The sequence below is a fragment of the Solanum tuberosum genome, unplaced genomic scaffold (genome assembly GCF_000226075.1).
Source record: "Solanum tuberosum cultivar DM 1-3 516 R44 unplaced genomic scaffold, SolTub_3.0 scf00375, whole genome shotgun sequence".
Classification (NCBI taxonomy): Eukaryota; Viridiplantae; Streptophyta; class Magnoliopsida; order Solanales; family Solanaceae; genus Solanum; species Solanum tuberosum.
Window position 1 is genome coordinate 81,451 of NW_006239299.1, and position 23,607 is coordinate 105,057.

A 23,607-nucleotide genomic window follows, 5' to 3' on the forward strand; every position below is an offset into this window, starting at 1 on the left:
AGCCCTCCAATCTTCCCTAGTTCCTTCCCCAAACACTTAGGATCAATTGAAACCTCAATACACAACTAATCTAACTCGAAAATAGCCTAGAAACATAAATCAACTCAACCCCTAAGCATCAACAATTCAACCAACAAGAACTTAACGAATTTCAACAAAGTTCTTCAAGATTTCCCTAACTTTTCCTTCAATCAACAACCATTCTCTGAATAGAAATAAGATGAGAGTGTGAGTGGACTAACCCAACACGAAAAGATCTCACATACCTTAATAGGGATCACCCTCGACGAATTTCACTCGCAAGCTTGGATGATCTTGACGAATTCTTGCCTTTTTCCCCCTTTCTTTCTTCTTTTCTCTCTTCTCCAAGCCCTAAGCGTATTTCTCAATTCTCCAAACTGACTAAGTCATGTTTTACCCCAATAAATCCCTAAAATCAGATTAGGAAATTAATTAGAGAAAAGACTACTTTGCCCTTCCCTAAGTCCGGATTGGGACTTTCCTCAATCCAACAGCCCAACTTTCGAAAGGCATATCTCACTCATACAATGTTGAAATCATGCAATCTACGCAGCGTTGGAAAGATATCTCCAAGGTCTTTCCAACCATATCAAAAGCTACTCCTAAATCTTTCTGAGCTAGGAGTTATGGCCATTTTCAAATGGCCAAAACTCATTTTCTTAACTTAGACAAAATTTCCAGATTTCCTTATTCTTTCCAAAATCAATATTTTCATATTTTAAACTCTTTATAGTCGTTTCTAGGTGCGGGATGTTACAAAAAGTCTCCAATTGCCCATAGGCCCTTACGGAGTCAGCTTGGTTCACAACATAACTTCTTGCCAAATTTTTTTCCAACTCTTAACAAAGAGTTAAAAAAGGAATTTATAGAAGAGGATTAAGGCTGAAAATGGGGGTGAAATCCGGAGAGATTTTTGATGAATTTTCAAATTCGAAATTCGAATCCCTTGAAAAAGGATAAGGTTGGTCAGCTATCAATTGTACCAATTCCAACGGATAGAGAATGAGAGCCCTTGATCTTGAGCGAAGGACGATCGAGGCGCAAGATGGAGACACCTAGATTATTCTCGAAGCTTCGCATACAGAGAAGGACCCACTGCGATAGGCTGCTCGATTTGGACTGGATTGGTTCGTCGATTTCTCGCTGGGCTGCTATTATGCGTCTGGGTTTTCTGGTTCTTCGTGTTTCAATTTTTTTTTCTAGAGGAAGAAGAAGAAAACGTATAGGGGATGGGTCTATTTGGTGTTATATGTTGTTATATTGTATGGGTGGGTCTTTTTGTGGGAATGAGGTGCTGATAAGGTTGGGAGTGGGCCTGGGTTAGTGGAAAATAGAAGGGGAATTGATTTGGACTGCTGAAAAGAGGTAAAAAAGGCTCAAAATTGGTCTCCAAAAGGTTTTAAGGTGAGGTCAAAGATGGGTTAGATCTTGGAGTTTAAGAAATAGCCAAATTGAGTTAAATTAACAAATTTGGCTAAACCCAAAATAAAATGAATTAATATTAATTAATTAACGAGCTTCTTAATCTTAACAAAATAAAATAATTTACTTAATTGTAAACTAATGATTCAAAATTATAACCATAATTTAAACTAAACTAATTTAATAAAATACTTACTAAAATTAAAATCTTTTTGAGATGATTTTTCAAAATGTTTATAAAATATACTAATTATATAAAACATATATATATTACTTAAAAATTATAAAAAATGATAAAATTAATTAAAAGTAACTTGAAAAATATTTTGAACTTTATAAAAACTAATTATTTCAAATCGTTTGGAATTTATGAAGCTCGGTGATTAATTTATATTGTGGAGGTCCAAAATTGGGTGTCAACAAAGGAGGTTGTATAATTTTTTTTGTTTTAAACAGTGACAAAAAAAATTAGATCAAGTCTTATTGAGAGACAACTTTTCTTCGGTTGAAGTGGATAAATATGCTATACTAAATGGTTGATAATAATTATGTGGTAATATGCTTATATGTTGATGACTTGCTTATATTTGGTATATGTTTAAATATTATGAAAAGTACCAAATTATTTTTGTCTACTAATTTTGATATGAAAGATCCGGGTGAAGTAAGTATGAATTTGGAAGTTAAAGTTATAAGTAGTTAAGATGATATAATGTTGTCACAAGAACATTATGTGCAAAAATTTCTTGAAAAAGTTGAATGATATGAGGTGACATCTGTAGCCACTCGTTATGATGCTAACTCTCAATTGAAAAAGAACAAAGGTAACCCAGTGCTCAGTCTAAATATGTTAAGATTATTTGGAATCTAATACATTTAATGAATTTTACAAGGTCTGATATAACATATGATGTATGTAGACTGAATAGATATACTCACAATTCCAATAAAGAGCATTGATCTGCATTAATTAGACTGGAAAAATATTTGAAAGGAATCATGAATTATAGTATCATGTATAGTGGATCTCCTTCTACATAGAAGGGTATTGTGATGCAATTTAGATCTCTGATTCAGATAATTAGAAGAAATTCACTAGTTGATATGTGTTTATCTTAAGTGATGGTGCAATAGCCTAAAAATCAGCTAAACATATGAGTTAGATCGATTGTGGAGTCAGAATTTGTAGCTCTGGAGTTCATTAGTCCTGAGGCTTAGTGGCTAAAAAATTTCTTAGAAAATATTTAATAAAGGATGAATTGCCTTCTATATTTATAGACTTTGACTGTCAAGCTGCAATTGATATTACAAAGAATAAATTTTATAAGTAAAAGTAGGAAGGCATTATGCCGTTAAGCAGCTAAGAGATGGAGTAATTGCAATTGATTATGTGAAATCAAAACTGAATTCAGTCAATGAATTGATTAAAATTGTGGGAAGAAAATTAATTTGTCTAACCTCAAAAGAGATGAGTTTAAGGCCAATGCGATTGTTAGTAATGATAGTAACCCAACCTATGTGATTGGAGATCTCATGAAGGAGCATCATATGGATAATAACAAGTCAATATTGACATTGCGCACTAACTGAGAGTGCTTGAACTACTATTAATTATGAGGGAAGAGTTATTAACTCTTAATGAATTGATAGTCCTTAATTAAGGCTGGTGTATTGAAAACAATATACACTTCATGAATTCATCTACATGAGAAGTTAAGTGTGATCGCTCTTATGAGACTTTGACCTAATCTCTAGAGCTTTCATAAATAATCAGGTATGTGCATGGCCTTCTAGCGCAAAATTGCGTCGAATAATAAAATTTCTGAGGTCAAAATATGATTGATAAAATTCCTGTCTTACAACGAATTATTGGTTCATAAAAATATTATAAAAATAATTAGTTCAAGGGATCAACTATTAGATTTTATCCATGTAAAAATCCAGCAAGTTAATTTTTTTATGTGTAAATTCATTTGAAAAAATATGTGGGAGATTGTAAGTAAAATGATTTGGTTCAAAAGAATTATTTTTGAAGTGTGTTTAAGAAGTCTTCAAAATGTGTTATTAAGAAACTTTGATGACAAGTGAAAAAATATGTGTCAAGTGCACAAGTGTTTAATGACACTTGCGTTAACATTTGTTATGTTTTACCCTTTGCCTTGTACTACATTTTTTTTTTGTGCTTCAGCGATATACACAACAAAAGAAATGAAAAGCTAAAGTAGCACATTCCTTATCTCTTTTCTTTGTTGTTTATTTTTATGATTATCCTTTAATAACTTATTGATGTTAATTAATTTTCTGATTCTTGTATCCTCTATTCAATTAGAAAAGACTTGTTTAATCATGGAGAAATATTTCACACTATTGAAATAATTTCTTAAGACAGTGCCCAACACGACTCAAATATTAATTATGTACTACTTAAAAATATTATAGTAATAATACTCATCTTATTAATACTACTATTGCGGAATAAATAGTTTTATTATTGTTGTGATATTAACAAATTAATTAACATCAACAAATTATTTAGGAGAAATCATAAAAATAAACAACAAAGAACAGAGAGAAAGAATGAAAGAATGAGTAGAAGTAGATAAAGGATGTACATTTGCTACTTTTAACTTCTCATATTTTTTGGTTGTATTTATTGCTGAAGCACAGAAGGAAAGAATATAGTAGAAGACAAAGGGTGAAACCATGACAAGTATATTAGTACAAGTGTCATTAAACACTTGTGCACTCGACACATATTTTTCCTCTTATCATCAAAACTCCTTAATAACACATTTTGAAAATTTCTTAAATACACTAAAAATAAATTATTTTGAAATAAATCATTTTACATACAATCCCCACTTCCAAAAGAATTTATACATAAGAAGAACATAACTTACTGGATTTGCATGGACAAAAATGTAATAGGTGTGGTATCTTTTGGACTATGAACCAAATTTAGATTGATAAAATTTAGTTAATAAAATTACTAATGAAATATAATATTTCGATGAATATTACTATGATAATATTTTAAGTAATACATTAATACTTGAGTCGTGCAAAAATTATTTCAATAATGTAAAATATTTCCTTAAGATTAAACAAGTCTTCTCTAATTAAATAGGTGATACATGAATTAACAAATTAATTAACATTAATAAGTTATTAAAGAAAAAGAAAAATAACAAAGCCAAAATGATGAATTAACTAAAAGAGAAAGGCAGAATGAGAGGGGAGTAAGTTAGAGACCAAGAAAGAAAAATGTTAAAAGAGTTTTTTGATACAATTTTACAAAGGAAAAGAGCCAATGTCTACCAAGGAGAAGCTCATCATAAGACAAGTGTCTATGACACTTGACATTAACTTGCCACATGGAGTAAAGCTTTCAAGAAAGAGCCAGCACATCCTTTCATTTATCACTTCTCCAAGAAAAGATTTAAGGGTCGTTTGGTACAAACATTGATAGTGAATAGAATAGTAATGTGGAGATTAGTAATGCAAATATTAATTAGAATTTGTAGACTATTTTAATTAATATCGCCAACCAAATAGTTCTTACCCTTTTTAATACATCTTTGAAGACTTTAAAAACACTTTTAAAAATTATTCTTTTGAAATAGATAATTTACTTACGACCCCATATATTTCAAAAGAATTTATACATAAAGGATTGAAGTTGTGGATTTGCATAGATTAAATGCAATAAGTATAGTGTCTTTGGACACTAAATTGAATTTAGATCAATAAATTTAATTTATAGAATTATTGATAAAATAAATATTTCTATGGATCAATAATTCTTATTCGATCCATAATTCTTATTGTAAATCAGAGACTTATTAATCATATTTTGACCTCAATAATTTCACAGTTCAACACGATTTTGTGTCAATAGATCATGCATACTGATATTAATGACCGTTCCGGCAACTAGGCCAAAGTCTCATATGAGAGACCTCAAGTATCAGAAACATGCAATACATTAGTCAATATTAAAGTTTTACCAGATGTGAGTTCAAGAAGAATTTTTTCCCCTCCAAGAATTTTAGAGATTCGTAAATTACCAAAATAAATAATTTCTTATTTTTCATCAACTTGGATATATAACACAAAATCAATTTTCTTTAATTATACAAATGTACTTCATTGGTCTCAATATTTATTTCTGAAATGACCGCAATAATTAATTATATTATCCATTTCAATCAATTTCATTTTTAACTTAGCAGGATTGTCATTTCATTTCAATATTCTTTTACATTGAAGTGTATTTCTCATGAAGATTTTATTATTAACATTGAACTTGTTTCTTCATTATTAAGATTGAACTTGTAACCATGTCTATTTACATATCTGTATTTTACTTTACCATAAGACAGAATAACTAGAACAGTAGCAGCCAGGGTATCATCAATAATTTCAAAACACATTGTTTATCAAAATTTCTTAAATTGTTGGGAACAATAAACCTATGACCCCTCAAGTTCATATACTAAGAGCCATACATAATATGAAGTAATTCAACTAAAAGTTTTAACATAGAAACTAAGAAGGTATACGACACAAAACAAACACCACTCAGTTCAAAACAAAACATAATCTATTTACACAACTCATTACACTTTAAGATCAAACCAAACACCTAACAAAACAAACACAAGACAAACCAACATATAAAACAAACTTTTGATAAAGTATATAGAAGCATTTATAACTAACTAATTAAGTACCATGTGTAGTACTAGTAGGAGTCTGTTGTGATGGTGGTGCTGCTGCTGGTGCTTTGTGAAGCCATGAACTAGCAACACCTTTAAGCCTATTTATCATACTCTTTCCTCCACCTTCAACATGCGTTGTTGCCGCCGCAGCAGCAGGCGCCACCCTCTGTTCATCGGTAGAGCCTTTTTGTGTCGCCACGCCCTCCGGTTTTTCCATTTTTTCCGTTGAATTTTCCTTCACTTTTTCTGTTGGCTTTGCCTGTTCAGTACCCTCGGTTTTATCCTTCCGTCCCGCAAGTTTGCCTGAAATTAGAGATGACGAAATTAGTCCATAAAAATACGACCAACAACTCATTTTGGGGTGGGGGGGGGGGGGATCCATTTAATGCCTAAGCAACTTTTTGCCAAGTCCATAACCTCTTTCATTCGTTAACTCGAACTCATTTTAACATGTCAAATTTAACTCAATTCATCCATTTTAACCCGCACAAATTTAACTCATCCATTTTATGAGTACCTGAAATGACCTCAGAAAGTGCTTTATCTTCATCTCGCGGCTTGAATTTCTCTGCCAAGTAGTTCTTCATTGACGCTCCTTTCTCTGGCTTTGTTTCTTCCTTTACGCTCATTTTCTCGAATGACTCTACAAGCGGAGTAGTTCCCACCTCCTCACTATCTGTTATAAATACGCATTAATATTAATTTCATTCAATTAGCTATATACATCGTCAGTATAAGAGAAAAAATTACATGTCCGGTTTGTAACCTTTTTAAAAAAATGAAATAGATTGATGACCCCGTTGTGGTTTGTAATCTTATAATAAAGTGGATCAATTACCTGATATATACACGTATATGTGTCGTGATTATTTCTTTACATTGTTAAAACCCGATTTATTCATGTCTAAAGTATTGTGAACCTGCGGGCCGAGTTTATACCGGCCTAACTATGAGTTAGAAGGATAAAATATTTATGATATACGTCAGGTAGAACTTAGGCGTTTATTTTATATAAGTTCAAGTACTTCTTGTGTACGTCCAAAAAAAAAATCGAAGGACATAGATTGAAGGACATTAGGGGTAGGAGTGGCAAATTTAATTCAATCCACCTAATCCGTTTAAAATTAAGCGGATTATTGACCCAATCATTCATGAGCTTAACCCATTTCAATCCATTAAAAAATAGATAGATATATAATGCCCGAATTGAATCATAAGAAATCCTGTCAAAATATTTTTTAAAACATTCAATTTGATAAGTTATATATAACCATAATTAAAAAATATATATATTAAGTCCTAAAATAATTTAGAAGAACAAATTAAAACAATTAAAAGCTTAGTAAAAATAGGATTGGATTAAGTATTAACCAATTATCTAACCCATTACGTAACCCAAGAAAATTTGAATCGAGTTAGATCTTTGACTCAGTTATTGTCTTAACCCATTATGACCCACCCAAATTTAACTCAATCCGTCCAATTGACACCTCTAAAGCGTATAAATATCAGCTGAAATCACCTTAAATATGTGTCTACTTATGTAGACACAAAAATTAATCCAAATTGAAGATGAATTAAAGAGCATATTTATGTGTTGCGCTTAAATATCGAAATTGTGTTAGGGAGAAACAAGACTTACTAGCGCCTGTTGGATCAGTAACTTTAGTCTGATAATTAGAAGCAGACTTGTCCTGTTTTGGTGCATTTGGATCATCCTCTAATGCTGTTTTCAATCCAATTTTATTCCCCTCCACCACTAATTCATCTTCATCTTTTTCATTGGCACGGTACTGTTGAGCCTCCATAAAATCCAAAAACTTTTCAATTTGGTTAATTATTTATTACTTGCAAAACAAAACTTTTCAATTTGTACTATATATATAAAAAAAAAATGAGAGATAAAGTTAAATAGTATGGTTTATATTGAAGCCACTTGGCTTTCTATAAGAAGTGGCACTTTGTGAGCTAAACACGTTATAACTTTAGGGGACTCTATATTGTAGACGTGGCCTTTTTATAAATATCGAAAATTTGGAAAATGGATTTTGGCCTTCTTATTATCTTATATGACCATGAAATAATTAGAACTGACCAGCAGCTCTACTTTTTTTTTGTTGCCCGATATAAATAATAATAATTATTTTTTGATTTTATGTTAAGTTAAACTGCAGTAAATTGAGTCGGAGTTTTATTTCCTAGACAAAAGGAAAAGTAAAAAATACTTATTAAGTGTGCAAGCCAATGATATTTAAAATAAATAAATAAAAGCAGAACAAAATTTTTAATATTTTTAATAATAATAAAATTCTACTATTTATTTATATAATTGAAAATAATAAAGACTGATAATTTAATAAGTATATTTTAATGGAGGTAATAATTTTCTAAAGATTATCTATTTGTATTGTAAATAAATTCTAGATTTTAATTTAAAAATCAAATAATGTCAATTAAAACTTGTTATTTAGGTAGACAATTGAGAATAAGAGATAATTAGAACTTAAATATAAATACATATTTAATGCATACAGTATTAAAATTATAATCATAAAAATAGAACCGATTTTTTTAATAAACTCATAAAAGGATTATTCACTAATAAAGTTAATGAACTTATGTAAAAAATCAGTGCCCCAAGGTCGAACTGAGCGGACTATCAAGGTGCTTGAGAATATTCTTCGGACTTGTGTCATGGACTTTTGTGGTCATTGGGATCAATCCCTACCTCTTGCGGAGTTTTCTTATAACAACAATTACCATTCCAACATTCAGATGACACCGTTTGAAGCTTTGTATGGAAGGAGGTATAGATCTCCCGTTGGTTGGTTTGATTCATTTGGAGTTCGACCTTAGGGTACTGATTTGTTGAGAGACTCCATGAATAGAGTAAAGTTGATTCAGCTGCGCATTGTGACCAAACAAAGTAGGTAGAAGAGCTATGTAGATCGTGTCTGAGATGTGTCCTTTGCTATTGGGGAGAGAGTTTTGCTTGAGGTGTCCCCCACCAAAGTTGTGATGAGGTTTGGAAAGAAAGGAAAGCTCAATTTGCAGTTCATTGGACATTTTGAGATTTTGGGGAAGTTTGGAGAAGTAGCCTATAGGTTAACCTTACCTCCGAGCCTTTCAGCGATTCACCCAGTGTTCCATGTTTCGATGCTTAAGCGATATCGTCATGATGTTTCTCATTTAGTGGGATTATGTTCCTTTGGATCAAAATCTTTCCTTTGAGGATGAGCCGATTGCTATCAAAGCATATTGACTAGTGAAGGTGCAGTGGAGACACCGACCTGTTGAGAACGCGACGGGGAAGGTGGAGTCTAACATGTGTCGTAGATACCCTCAGCTTTACACCCCTCCAGGTATCTTATTTTGCTTTACGTTCGGAGAAGAACGCATGTTAAAGTGGTGGATAATGTGATGTCTCATTTCTTGTGATTTTGCTTTTAATTGTAAAATGACCATTTTGTTCTTCTTCATAGCATTTTCATGCTTAGTTTGTGTTTCAGAAATAGTTCGTGTGGTCCTCGATGCGATTGTGTGTGTTTTAGTGATTTGACCCCTTGAGAATTCTTGATAGGGTTGACTTCAGTCAACATTTTGAGTTTCGGACGTCGGATGGAAATCTCGTCAGTTTCATCGCGTCCGAAACGTCGAGTTTGAGCTAGTAGAGTGGTTGGTAAGGTTTTCGAGGCCTTAGGTTAAGAGTTGGTTGTTTAGGCAAGAAGTTTAGCTTTAGGCCTAAAGAGAGGTTCAAGAGGGTATTTCTGTCAAAACTATGTTTTTTCAAAAATTTGACGATTTTATTGAGTCAGGAATGTCGAATTTCGTGGAGTAACATATTTAGTTTATTTTTATTGAATCTCGAGGGTCCGGTCGGAGACTTTAATAAGTTAGAGAATTAATTTTGTTGATGTCAATGAACGGTCAATGCGCGGTCAAACAATCAATTATAATGGCTACCTCTTTCTTCCGTTTCACTTTCTTCTTCATTGTTTTCATATTGGGAGCTTGTGAGTGAGACTTAAAAAACATTTTCTTGAGAAAAACTTGTGTGGTAAGTCCTCTATCAATTTTATATCATTTTCTTCGAATTTCATCTTCCAAAACACTTAAAAATCAAGATTTCAAATGTGGATTTTAGGGCATTTTTTCCCAAATTGAATAAATGAGTAATTTGTTGATCTGTAGCTCGATTCTTACTTGTTTTAATGGGGTTTTTAACTACGAACTCCTCTTGATTTGTACAACTTGATTTTCAACTAAAAATATGATTTACCCTTTTGATTTCGAAGTGATTTTTGGACTACTTTATCCCCGATTTCAAATCTTATCAATATGGATATTATTGGACTCCTTTTGATGAAAATTTTCCATTCTTAATAGTTGAGGATCGTTCCGATTAGAATGTGATTGAGGATTCACTTCGATAGAGTTGTTCATATGAAGTTTCGGCCTTGAGGTAGGTTTGGCTATCCCTCTTTTAGACTGAGATGAGTAATTATCATGTTCTTAGGAAATCAACTGGGAAATGAGTTGTAGTATGTATTTTAGAGGCTAGTAAGTGTTGATCTTCTTATTTAATCCCTATGATGCCTATTTGTGTTGCTTAGCCTGTGGCCAGGCTTGTGTGATATCTATAATTGTTGAGGAAATTTTGTGATATTTGAGTGATTGCACGAGAGAGGGATTGTGTGACTTTTCTTTATATTTGACGTGGAGATGCCCGAGTAGGGGTTTGAGTTGATTTTTGAACCACATTAAAAATGAACAAAATGCTTTCTAACTAGTAAAATGTTGGTTGTACTTCTTTGTTAGAAAATGAGATATTTCTAGATGGTTTTTGTTTAATGGTTCTTTTTAAATATTATGTTTAGTATGTAAAGAAAAGGTAGTCCTTGTTTTATTGATTATGTTTTGTAAGAAAATCAATAGTGGTTGGATATGTATGGTCCTCTACTTACTTTGGAAAAGCTTGTGTAGATATATATGTGTATGCCTTTTGAAATATGATAATGAATGAAAAAGAACTGTTGTTGAACCTTATCCTTTCTTCTTTCTAGTTTCTAATACTAACAGCGGTATCAGAGCCCTTATTCTTGAGGGATCTGTGGAGGCAAGAAGGCTAAGGTTTTTTCTCCTTCTAAGGTGAGAGCTGAGCAGCAGTAACATGGCATCCAACGACTTCTTGGGTGCAGGACCTCCTATGTTTACAGGAGAAAATTATCACATATTGGTGATAAAGATGAAGGCTTATCTCAAAGCTCTTAGTCTATGGGAAACAATTGAAAATGAAGATAAACCTCTTCCACTTGGACCAAATCCAACAGTTGCACAAATGAAGATTTATAAAGATGCGAAGTCAAGGAAACCAAAGGCTCTCACATGTCTTCATTCAACACTTTCAGATGTGATTTTCACAGGAATAATGGCTTGTGAAACACCTGAAGACGCATGGGAGAAGCTAAAAGAGGAGTTTGACGGAAGTGACAGAGTGAAGATAATCAAATTCTTAACTCTCAAAAGAGAATTTGAGATGTTAAGGATGAAAGAAGGAGATACTGTGAAAGAGTATTCTGCCAAACTTGTCGAGATTGTTAGCAAAATAAGATTGTTTAGTGAAACCTTTCCAAATTCAAAGGTGGTGGAGAAGATGATGATAAGCTTACCAACAAGGTTCGAGTCTAAGATTTCAGCAAAGAATCTTGTGATTTGAAGACTTTATTTGTGGCGAAACTGATCAGCAAGTTGCAAGCACAAGAACAAAGATCAAGTATAAAAGATGAAGAAGTAGCAGAAGTGGCATTTCAAGCACAACATAAAGGCAAACATCCTATGAAGGACAATAGAATAATGGAAGGACATAAAGTAGCAAAGGGAAAACCATGGAAGGAATCTTTAAAAAAGGGAAGTTTCCACCTTGCAGCCACTGTAAAAGAACCAATCATCAAGAAAAAGACTGTTGGTTCAAAGGAAAGCCATCGATTCAGTGTAGATTCTGTAGAAAGATGGGTCATATTGAGAAAAATTACAGGCCAGGCAGAATCAACCACAACAAAATCATGTGCGGCAGGCAAATTTTGTTGAAAAGTCCAAAAATGAAGAAGAAAGCTTGTTTATGGCTTCTCATGTAGAAAACACAGCCAACAAATCCTCATGATTTATATATAGTGGATGTACGAGTCATATGTCACACAATGAGCTCTTGTTTCACACACTTGACAAGTCATTCAAAGCTAAAGTTAGGATGGGAAATGGTGAAATGGTTGATGCACATGGAAAGGGTTTAGTTTCCTTTCAGACTACACAAGGTACAAAGTTAATACATGATGTGTTGTATTTTTCTTGTTTAGCATGTAACTTGTTAATTGTGGCTCAAATGATGTCTAAAGGCTATTCCTTATTTTTTAAGGGCAAACATTGGTTGATCCTTGACTCTGAAGATAGTTTGATTGTTAAAGTAGAAATGGTGTATAAAACTTTTCCTTTAGATGTGAGGTTTGATAGTGCAAATTTTGCACGTAAGGATGAGTCATGATTGTGGAACAAAAGATATGGTCATTTTAACTATGCCACTTTAAAGTCTATGTATGAAAAAGGCTTGACTAAGGATTTACCTGAGATTTCACTATCTAAAGAAGTTTGTGAGTCATGTCAGATGGGTAAGGTACACAGGAAATCATTTCCTAAAAATGCTACCCGGAGGGCAACTGAAAAACTTGAACTAGTTCACACTGATGTGTGTGGACCTATGCAGACATCATCTTTAGGACACAATAAATATGGTGTGCTCTTTATTTATGACTTAACAAGGATGACTTGGGTGTACTTTCTGAGTAACAAGTCTCAAGTATTTTTTCAGTTTTCAAGAAATTTAGAGCTTTTGCGAAAAGATAGAGTGGTTGTAAGCTAAAGGTTTTGAGGTCGGACAATGATAGTGAATACACTTCAAATGAGTTCAATAAGTATTTTGAAGATATGGGGATTGATCACAAGTTGACAGTAAGTTATTCACCCGAACAAAATGGAGTCTCGGAGAGGAAGAACAGAACAATAGTTGAAATGGCTAGATGTTTGTTGCTGGAAAAGAAATTGCCACAAAGTTTTTGGGCAGAAGCTATTCATACTTCAGTGTATTTGTTAAATAGGCTGCCAACAAAAGTTGTGGATGAAAAGACTCCTATTGAGACATGGAGTGGAATACAGCCATCTTCAAAGCAACTAAAAGTTTTGGTTCGATATGCTATTCTCATATTCCTTTTGTCAAAAGAAGCAAACTTGAACCAAAAGGTGAATTGGGAATCTTTATTGGTTATTCATCACAAGCCAAGGGTTATAGAGTTTTTAACTTGCAAACAAAAAGTATTTCAATCCGAAGAGATGTAGTCGTGGATGAGCATGTTTATTGGAACTGGGATAAGGAGAAAATTGAGAAAGATAATGCAGTTTTTCAGAACTTGAGTCCGCTGCCTGAAATCCAATCATTTGGGTCTGAAACTCTAGAAGAAGACGAAGAATCAGACGGGAAATCCTCACTTGATTCACCAATTTTGAAGACAAGGTCCCTTTCCGAGATATATGAAAGATGTAATGTTGCAATCTCAGAACCAAATAGCTATCAAGAAGCATCAAGACATGAAGTTTGGATTGAAGCTATGAAGGAGGAGATTGGTATGATAGAAAAGAATGATACTTGGAAGTTGATTGATAAACCCAGAAACAAAAATGCGATCGGGGTGAAGTGGGTTTATAGAACCAAACTTAATCTAGATAGCTCAGTTTATAAATACAAAGCAAGGCTTGTTGTGAAAGGTTACGTGCAAGTTGCAGGTCTGGATTATGGAGACACGTTTGCACCTGTTGCACGACATGATACAATAAGGCTGCTATTTGCTTTGGAAGCTCAGTCAAATTGGAAGCTGTATCATTTGGATGTGAAATCGACATTCTTAAATGGACTGTTGCGGGAGGAGGTCTAAGTTGATCAACCAGAAGGCTTTCAAGTTGCAGGAATGGAGGATAAAGTCTACCGACTTCATAAAGCATTGTATGGATTAAAGATGGCTCCTCGAGCATGGTACAGTAAGATTGATGATCATCTCATTCATTGTGGCTTCAAGAGAAGTGAAAATGAAACCACTTTATATGTGAATAAGGCTAAAGGAGGAGATGTGTTTGTGGTGTAACTCTATGTTGATGATCTTCTGGTAACATGAAGCAATGAAGCTATGGTGAATCAGTTCATACGGGAAATGGAGACCAAGTTTGAAATGTCAAATTTGGGTGAATTGAGTTATTTTCTGGGAATGGAGATTTATCAAGCTACTGATGGAATCTTCATTTTTCAGAGAAAATATGCATGGGATGTTCTTAAAAGGTTCAAGATGGAGAGGTGCAAGCCTGTACCGACCCCTCTGGTTCACAATGAAAAGATTTCAAAGTTTGAAGGAGATGAAAGGGCTGATCCAACAGTTTATATGAGTCTGATTGGTAGTTTGTTGTATTTGACAGCAACAAGACCCGATCTCATGTTCGCGGCAAGTCTACTGTCGAGGTTTATGCAAGCTCCAAGTCAAGTTCATCTTGGTGTTGCTAAACGAACGTTGAGATATATCAAAGGAACTGCTGATTATGGTATTTGGTTTAAAAAGGAAGAGCAAGGGAAACTAATGGGTTATTCAGATAGTGATTGGGCAGGAAGCGTTGATGATATGAAAAGCACTTATGGATATGCTTTTACACTTGGTTCAGGCATGTTCTCATGGAATTCAAATAAGCAAGAGGTGGTAGCTCAATCTTCTGCAAAAGCAGAATACATCGCCGCTGCTGGTGCAACTGATCAGGCTCTATGGTTAAGAAAGATTCTACGTGATTTGGAGCAAAATGACATTGAAGCTATTGTTATTAAGGTTGACAACAAGTCAACAATCACTACAAAAAAAACAGCGTTTAGCGACGCACGAAATCCGTCGCTAACATACATATATTTGTTGCTAAATTGTATTAGCGACGAAATATCGTTACTATTTTGCTCGTTGCTAGCCTCTCAGCGACGAAACAAATTAATTTGGTTGCTGATTTAGCGATGTCTAGACGACAAACCATATCCGTTGTTATTTTAGTAGCGACAAATTATGCATTGCTATGTTTATACTGTCGTTGCTATTTTTATAATTTAATTTCTTCGTTTGAATAACTTTGCGACAAAACAAAATTGTTTGTCGTATTCCATCGCAACATTTTTTTTGAATAATTTTGCGATAATATGGTTTGTCGCTAATCTGTCGCCAAAGTTTCTCTATAACTACAATTTAAATCGTCACTAACAATTTTCTTGTAAATATATTTTTTTAAATTTTAAATATACCTTATTGAAAAATATTAAATTAAATACCCATAAAATAACCAACATTCGTATAGAATAATACTTATCGAATCTGACAACATAATTATATCCAAAACATCCATAAATACAAGTGTCTATCAACAATTTTTAAATCAAATGGACCAACATCCACCAAATATTATGGAACACAATTTGTACTTACAAAAATAGACAATATCAAAATCTAATGCAAGCTTGGTCAAGGCTATGATCAGCATCTGAAACTAAAAGATCATCCTCCTCAACATTAGTACTAGCAGGGGAGGAACTACATGTGTAACACCAGATGGATTATCAGTAGGTGGTGAAGAAATCACTTCATGTACCCGCTTAAGAACTACGGGAAGAAAGTGATCAATAAGTGCAGGAATCAATTGTGTCACAAACTCAGACATATTGATTGTTGCTTGTTGAGAAACCGAAGGTAATACTGATAATGAAGCATTAGATCCACAGAGACAAAATTATTTGACTTATAGTAATGTTTTCCTTCAAATCCAAGACCATATATTCTTTTCTTTTTTGCTCCTCCCGCGGCTTCGTAATATGCTTTAGATTGATCAATATCTGTCTGAGACTCTATTTTCTCTTGTAATATTTCTTCATATCTTTCCTGTAATAAGTAGTAAATTAATACATATTGTATCAAAAGTTAACTGGAAATTTGAAACAAAAATAAATTGTCTTTGATTTAATAAAAATTAAACACCTTAAAAGGAAAAGTCATACTTGAACTCTTAAAAAAAAAGAGTCGTTGTTTTGTTAGTACATTTATATGTCAGAAAAGATCATAGTCCTTCATATATAATAAATGTAATCATTAATGATGCCAAGACACAACAAAAAGGCAAGTTACTGGTTTTTACAGATGTCATACCAAAAATCCAGTATGACCTGGAAACATTATCATCTCATCTACCTTTGGAAAACTATTGCTTTCAAGAACTTAGAATTTTAGCTTGTCTTTTGAACTGTATGTTAGAATTTGAATTTTAATACATATGATCATTTGTTGCATGTCAATTTTATATTTGCCCATGCACAAATGTTCTTTCCTAGGTTTCATTTGAATGCTATCTTAATTAATAAACAATGAAGGTAGGCACAACATGGACTAAACAGCTAAGAGTTCAAACATTACCTCCTTAGCCACTAATGAAAATGAAGCAGAACCCAACTCTTTCTGCAAAACAACGGTAACCACGCCCTGTGAGCCTGATAATTATATGTGAGACATTTTCAAAAAGAGAGAATAAATTGCAAGGCTCCATCAACATGATAACAAAAATAATGTATATTTGTTTCAGAACATCAGTTTCTTTAATGCAGAAATGAGAAGCATCTTGTTCCATGAGAGAGACAAAGAGGAGATGCAACATATATAGAGCAAACGAAACGAAATGTCTAAGGAAATAAACTGGTCCCTGCACATGACATCTTTAAGCAGAACCCAACTCTTTCTGCAAAACAACGGTAACCACGCCCTGTGAGCCTGATAATTATATGTGAGACATTTTCAAAAAGAGAGAATAAATTGCAAGGCTCCATCAACATGATAACAAAAATAATGTATATTTGTTTCAGAACATCAGTTTCTTTAATGCAGAAATGAGAAGCATCTTGCTCCATGAGAGAGACAGAGAGGAGGTGGAACATATATAGAGCGAATGGAACGAAATGTCTAAGGAAACAGACTGATCCCTGCACATGACATCTTTGTTCTCTCTTTTGAAATCTTTACATTAGCATGGAAGCATGTTATATTAATATACCATAATCAGCCACCGTCACAGGAGATTTGTCAGACTTTGATTGAACATCTGCTTGCAACAGTGTTTTTTGGACTTTCTGCAGAAAATACAGGATATGTTAGCTAAACTACATAAAGAAATTGCCAAGTTGAATATGCCAAAATAAATCAATCCAGTTTAAAAATAATATCAAATGAAATAGACATCTTGTTTCTAGTTCAAGAGGGAACACCACGAACAAGTCCTCCCCCCACCACAAAGAAATTACAAAAAGCATGAAAGCATTTTGGAGGCAGTGAATGCTAGTAAATTGTACAGTTAGAAAGGCTTCATAATAGGTAATGGTCTGGTAGTAGTTCAAAGACTTAAAGGTCTATAAGGTGAATATCAAAGGTTGTTTCCTATGCAGAGTTGGTAAGAAGAACAAGAGATGTGACATAAAAATCAAAATAAACCATTCTAGATCCATCTGCGGCATACATTAATCTTTATTACTCAACTCTAATGAGTTAGAAGAATTCCCACTCGGACCTATTACCTTTCCTAAAACTAATCCAAACCAACCAGAAAAATGAGTCATTTAAATTTCGAACCTTTCATTAGAATGAACCCACCCTTTTCTAGCATATTGGCATCTCAGATACAAAATCTCCTTGTTGTAAAAGATTCAAGAAAAAGATACTGCAAATTTAATGTAAACCACTCCAAGTCCACTAAGTTACTTTTCTAAATAGCCTCGTCGACCTAACATAGATCAAGTTCAGTGCTTTTCCATTGCAGGCACTTTTATCGGACGTTTATAAAATTCAAGGCTGTTCTTTAATGTCCAATTTAGCCTGACTTTTACAAGGTAAATCCCAAAATCTAATGCTTGGGAAGCATAATCTTGCAGAGACGAAAAAGAAACAGAACATCTAATATAAAAGACTCAAAATCACTAACTTAATTTCTAAATAGCTCCATTGACCACAAAATAGATCAAGTTTCGTGTTTTCTCATTGCAAGAACTTCTGTCAGACATTTTATAAATTTTAAAAAAAAAACTGCTTTCATTGTGACCATGTGCATGAACGTGCAGATGTAACTCAGTTGGTGTTGGATCTCGACCCATTTCAACAGCCTATACAAAAATAGAATTTTGATCACTTCTTTTAGAGATATCCCTATAACGAAAATGATTCAAGCATATGACAAAAAGAAAAGCAAGTCTACAAGCCACTGCAATGAGGTTATATATAGGTCTGATTGATTTCTTGCATTGAGATCTTAGAATGCTATACACAGCCCTCTGCAAGGTTACTTTAGATACCGATATTTTTCCTTAGTATTTGTACATTTCCCAAGACATCGTTGTGAATCAGTAGTTGAAAGTTGTGTCTATTGTACTTTTAACTATGTGATGTTAACTTCTCATGCTATGAACCAATTGTACCAGGTCTAGTAGTCAAGGTATATGTTCTAAGAACTTAAAAGGAACAGTAACATAGCTCTCATCATTTTTCTAAATTCATAACTGGAAAATAAATGAAGTCACGGTTTTTGATTTAGTATGATATATCAAATTATAAGAAGATGATAATATGTAAATGGCCAAATAGGGTATCAAGAATCAAAACTATAACACACTAATTGCACCAGATTCACACTAAAACAGTACTAGATTTTCACAAAAACTACAGCAAAAAAAATATGAAAAACAATAGCAAAATAGGCAGTCTATTCTTTTGTTTCCATTGCTTGTTTACGTGACCCTTATAGAGTTATAGTCAACCAATCTTTAGAAAAATGGCAACCTGTTCTTTTATTTCCCGAAAATGCTAATTAAGGTGTAAAACCGTGTTGTAAGTTGTAGATAGGTACTACAATTCAATGATTCATTTTCAGAAACACTTATTATATTCTTCACAGTTTCATCTTTGAGAAAGGAGCTCTTCACAGTCCCTTATCATGAAATAAACTAGAATAAAGCACGCAATGAATGTGCAAAGGTTAATATGACTGCAATTTGAAGGCACATACTTTGTGTTTCTAGTCCCTTATACGTAGTGTTTCGACAGGAAGACGTCTACTACACTCACCCTTTAGTACAAGATATCCTTTGGGCATCTCTTAACAAGCTCATCGAACCTATGTTTATGCATTAGACTGGAAAAAAAATTGAGGAAAAAAGCTCTCAACATTGTAATGGACGACATACATTATGAAGATGAAAATACTCGCTATATATGCATAGGGACCGTGAACAAGGTACTGAAACTTAACTTCCTTTGTTAATAAAGTAGAGTAGTCATGACAGGTTGATGATTTCCCAATGAAAGTTGAAACAAGCAAAATTCCCCCAACTTCATAAAACAATCCTACCAGAATCTCAAGATGAATTAAAATAAATACCTTTTAATTACCAAAGCAGATGAAAAAACTGAGAAATACCAAACCAAAACACCAAACAAATCAAAAAGAGAAAAACCAACCTTATTTTGGTTCAAATTAGATGACATTTTATCAAAATCAGAAAACCAATCAGAACGTATTTAAGACCCCCACAAATTAAGGACTATTCTCATCATTTTGTTAACACATAATGTATACAAGTGCTGAGATTGAGATATTGATACAACGTTGTATGATAAAAAATAATTAAGCTAAATTGAAAAGATCAAGCTCATCTTCAATGGTAAGCTAATCTACAATCATAAAAAATGTTCGGATTTACAACACAAATCTTAACATTGGATCAGAAAGTTGGAACCCTGAGGGACATCACTTTTTGCTCTAGTTCTCAGGCAGTCGCCCATTACTTCTGAAATGTTACACGAAGGACCACTTCTGGTTCCAAATTTAGACTAGAATTTCTCAACTCTAAGACAGGCAGCCTAAACTCAATTTTCCAATTAACCAAATAATTCAAACAAAGATCAACTTTCCTCCTTGACCCTCCCATCCATTGTAATGGAAGAAATCTTCTTTGAAACTTCCACTAAATGGGAAAGTGATAATTATATAAGGACCAGAGGAAAAGAAAGGGAACAACACAACAACGCTATGAAATAGATTATAGACATACAATCAGGCTACTCAGCAGTAACAACACTACAAGCCTTGTATGCTTCCTAATTTATCAAGTTCCTAACAACAGTAACAACATAACAAGGCTACTTGAACCACAATATGCTCAACATAAATATCATATCAAACTAACTAAATAAAACAGCAGCACTATATGCTGCACCACTACAACATCACAATTTGAATATTAAGTTGTCACCATGTTACATAACTTGAAAATGAAAATCAAGTCCAACATAGTACTAATAGTTCATATTCAAGTAAAAAAATTAATAACTACTTAATCAAGTAAATGATTTCCCCCACACAAAAAAAAAAAAAGCGAAAGCCAAATTATATGCCAATTCAACTGTAGTTTTCTCATAAATGAAATCAAAATGTCACAGTGAAATCATGAAATTAAAGTGTAATTTAGACTTACCAGTAGCAAAGAATGAGAAATCGTGAGCACCTGAGCAGTGTTCTGATTCTAAGAGTGAAACTGTGAGCACCTGAGCAAAGTTCAGATTTTGAGAGTGTAATGTGAGCCTGAGAGTGAAATTGAGGTAGTGAGCGACTGAGCGAACTATGGAGCTTATGAGAAGAGAGTAAAATGTGAGCACAGTGCTGAGCAGGGGCGGATCTATGAAGGGGTGTGGGGGTGCCACGCCACCCCCGAACTTCGACGGAAACTCTATATATACATAGGTATATCTATATAATATTTACATAAATATAAAGCGTGTCACCAAGAGAACAAAGCTGGCTTGTGGTGCCACGGTAGAAGGACAACTTTAGAAGGCTGATGTTGCGGGTTTGAATCCCAGTTGTACCTACTTTTTTGAGAAATTTGCTGCAGATGTTTTTTAAGAAAAAAAAGGCTCCAAGCACGTTTTTTAAAGGAAAAACAGCTGGCACATTATTATTATTTTTTTATAATTGTTATTAACTTAAATTAAATTAATTACATTATTACTCCTTTGACTTTTCACTTGCTTATTTACTTGTAAAGTTGACTTTGATTTTACCTGTTGCTACGGCAACTGTGGAGAGAGCATTTTCGTCACTGAAGCACATAAAAAATGAAGTGCGGAATAGTATTGATAATCAATATTTAAATGATTGTCTAGTGTGTTACATAGAGCATGATGTATTTATAAATGTTAGTAATGATGTCATTATCGATCATTTTCAGAATATGAAAACTCGTCGAGGACAATTGTAAATGAATGATGAATATTTATAATATTAGTAATGTTATTGAAAGTTTTAATTTGTTAACTTCATGCTTTTTGTGTAGAGTATGAATTTGTAATATCTTATTATTTATATTTTATTGATTGATTTATTATATATATCAAAAAGACGAATAATTTAATCAAATATAAAATTAATTTAATCAATAAGTCTATTTGACACCCACAAACTCTAAATCGTGAATCCGCCACTGGTGCTGAGCCTTCTAAGTTCTAGGAACTAAACCAAATGCCTCAAACCAAGTAACTACGTTGAAAATTTCATCTTGAAATTCAGAAATTTCAAACCATAAAAATAATTGAGCCCATTAACGAATGAGGAAAATCGTGAACTTAGGTTGAAATCGTAAGTTTAAGTTTAAGTTTAGGTTCTGCGAGTGAACATAGGTTGAAATCGTAAGTTTAGGTTTTCTCAGAATTCAAACCCAAACATCACATTGAAATCGTAAAATTAGAAATTTGAGACTTACTTCTGAGCTCCTGAACAATTAGGTTCTGCAAGTGAAATCGTAAAATTAGGTTCTGCGAGTGAAACAAATCGTCATCGGAGAGAAAACTGAAATGGTGAGCTTCTGAGTCTCATTCGTCGGAGTGAAAAAAATCAGTCGTCGAAGTGAACAAAATCAGTCATGAAGATGGTCTCTCATTCTCATCTCTAGTTTCAAAAGAGTGTTTGGTGAAGATGGTATCTTAGGGTTTGGGAATAGAAAGATAAAATATAATAAAAATATTTCCCTAATATTTAATTGATAGTAGCGACGCATTTAGCTATGGATATATATATTCATCGCTTATATATATATTTGTTATTAAAGAATAAATAACTAATGACGATTTATTTTTGTTGCTAAGTCTTTAAATTATTTTTTTCAGTTTAGCGACAAACAGATCGTTGCAAAATCCGTCGCTAGGTTTCAACGAAAAATTCTTGCTAACCTACGTCGTCGTTTTTATAGGCAAAATAAAGGCGCCAATATTTAGCACCCAAATATAGCAATAAATTTTGGTTTCCGTCGCTAATCCATCGCTAATGTGTCGTTAGTGTGGATACTATTATTATTTTTATTTATTTAGCAACATATGAGTTATTTTGTCGCTAATTCGTCGTTAGGCAGCGACAAAATTGTGGTTGTCGCTAGAGTTCCGTCGCTAAACACTGTTTTTTTGTAGTGAATATCTATGGCCAAAAATCTAGTGCAACATGGTCGTAGCAAGCATATAAATGTGAAGTTTCACTCTATCATGCAAGCAAAGAAGGATGGTGAAGTTCAACTGGTTCATTGCAGCTCAGATCAGCAGATTGTAGACATCATGACCAAGACTCTTCCTAAGGGGAAATGTGAAGTTCTAAGAGCTAAGTTGGGAGTATCTAAGAAAAATCTCAAGGAGGAGTGTTAGAAAATGAGATATTTCTAGATGGTTTTTGTTTAATGGTTCTTTTTAAATATTATGTTTAGTATGTAAAGGAAAGGTAGTCCTTGTTTTATGGAATATGTTTTGTAAGAAAATCAATAGTGGCTGGATATGTATGGTCCTCTACTTACTTTGGAAAAGCTTGTGTAGATATATGTGTGTATGCCTTTTGAAATATGATAATGAATGAAAAAGAACTAATGTTGAACCTTATTATCCTTTCTTCTTTCTAGTTTCTAATACTAACATTATTCTCCCCTCCACTTTGTCCTCTCTTATCTCCTTTTCCCGGCGAGGAAAATATAATGTCGTTCGACGGCGAAATCAACCCCTTCTCTTCTCTATTTCTTTGGCGAGAACACCGCCGCTCCGGTGCTTCGACCTGTGAGCTCAGGCAAAGCAAGCCTAGCCAAGGATACCAGCGAACCACCAGTCGCGAAACCCCAGCCCCCTCTCTCATCTCCCTCATCCACTATGTCTTCGACGAAGACAGATGACAACAACAAATAGCAGCAGTTGCCGTCTCTAATGAAGAAGTGACCGGCGAAAATGGACATAAAATGCACACAAGTTCAAATCTAGAAATCAATTAA

At 33.5% G+C, this 23,607-nt stretch overlaps 1 protein-coding gene and 1 long non-coding RNA gene across 3 annotated transcripts; both read right to left on the reverse strand.

Annotated features, from left to right (window-relative positions):
* Positions 1-6,002: 6,002 nt before the first annotated feature.
* Positions 6,003-7,997, reverse strand: LOC102602565 (low-temperature-induced 78 kDa protein-like). The gene is made up of 3 exons (XM_006361848.2): positions 7,807-7,997; positions 6,682-6,840; positions 6,003-6,467 (listed from the first exon to the last, which is right to left on the reverse strand). The coding sequence occupies exons 1-3, from the start codon at positions 7,970-7,972 to the stop codon at positions 6,169-6,171; spliced, it is 624 nt and encodes a 207-aa protein (XP_006361910.1). The 5' UTR covers positions 7,973-7,997; the 3' UTR covers positions 6,003-6,168.
* A 7,584-nt stretch (positions 7,998-15,581) lies between these two features.
* On the reverse strand, positions 15,582-22,331 carry LOC102602902 (uncharacterized). 2 transcript variants are annotated; one of them, XR_368467.2, is made up of 5 exons: positions 22,072-22,331; positions 20,788-20,894; positions 17,322-17,397; positions 16,691-16,732; positions 15,582-16,162 (listed from the first exon to the last, which is right to left on the reverse strand). It is a non-coding gene; the product is annotated as an uncharacterized lncRNA (long non-coding RNA). The 2 variants fall into 2 exon arrangements; XR_001471555.1 differs by lacking the exons at positions 15,582-16,162; positions 16,691-16,732 and adding an exon at positions 16,991-17,041.
* Between the last annotated feature and the right edge of the window lie 1,276 nt (positions 22,332-23,607).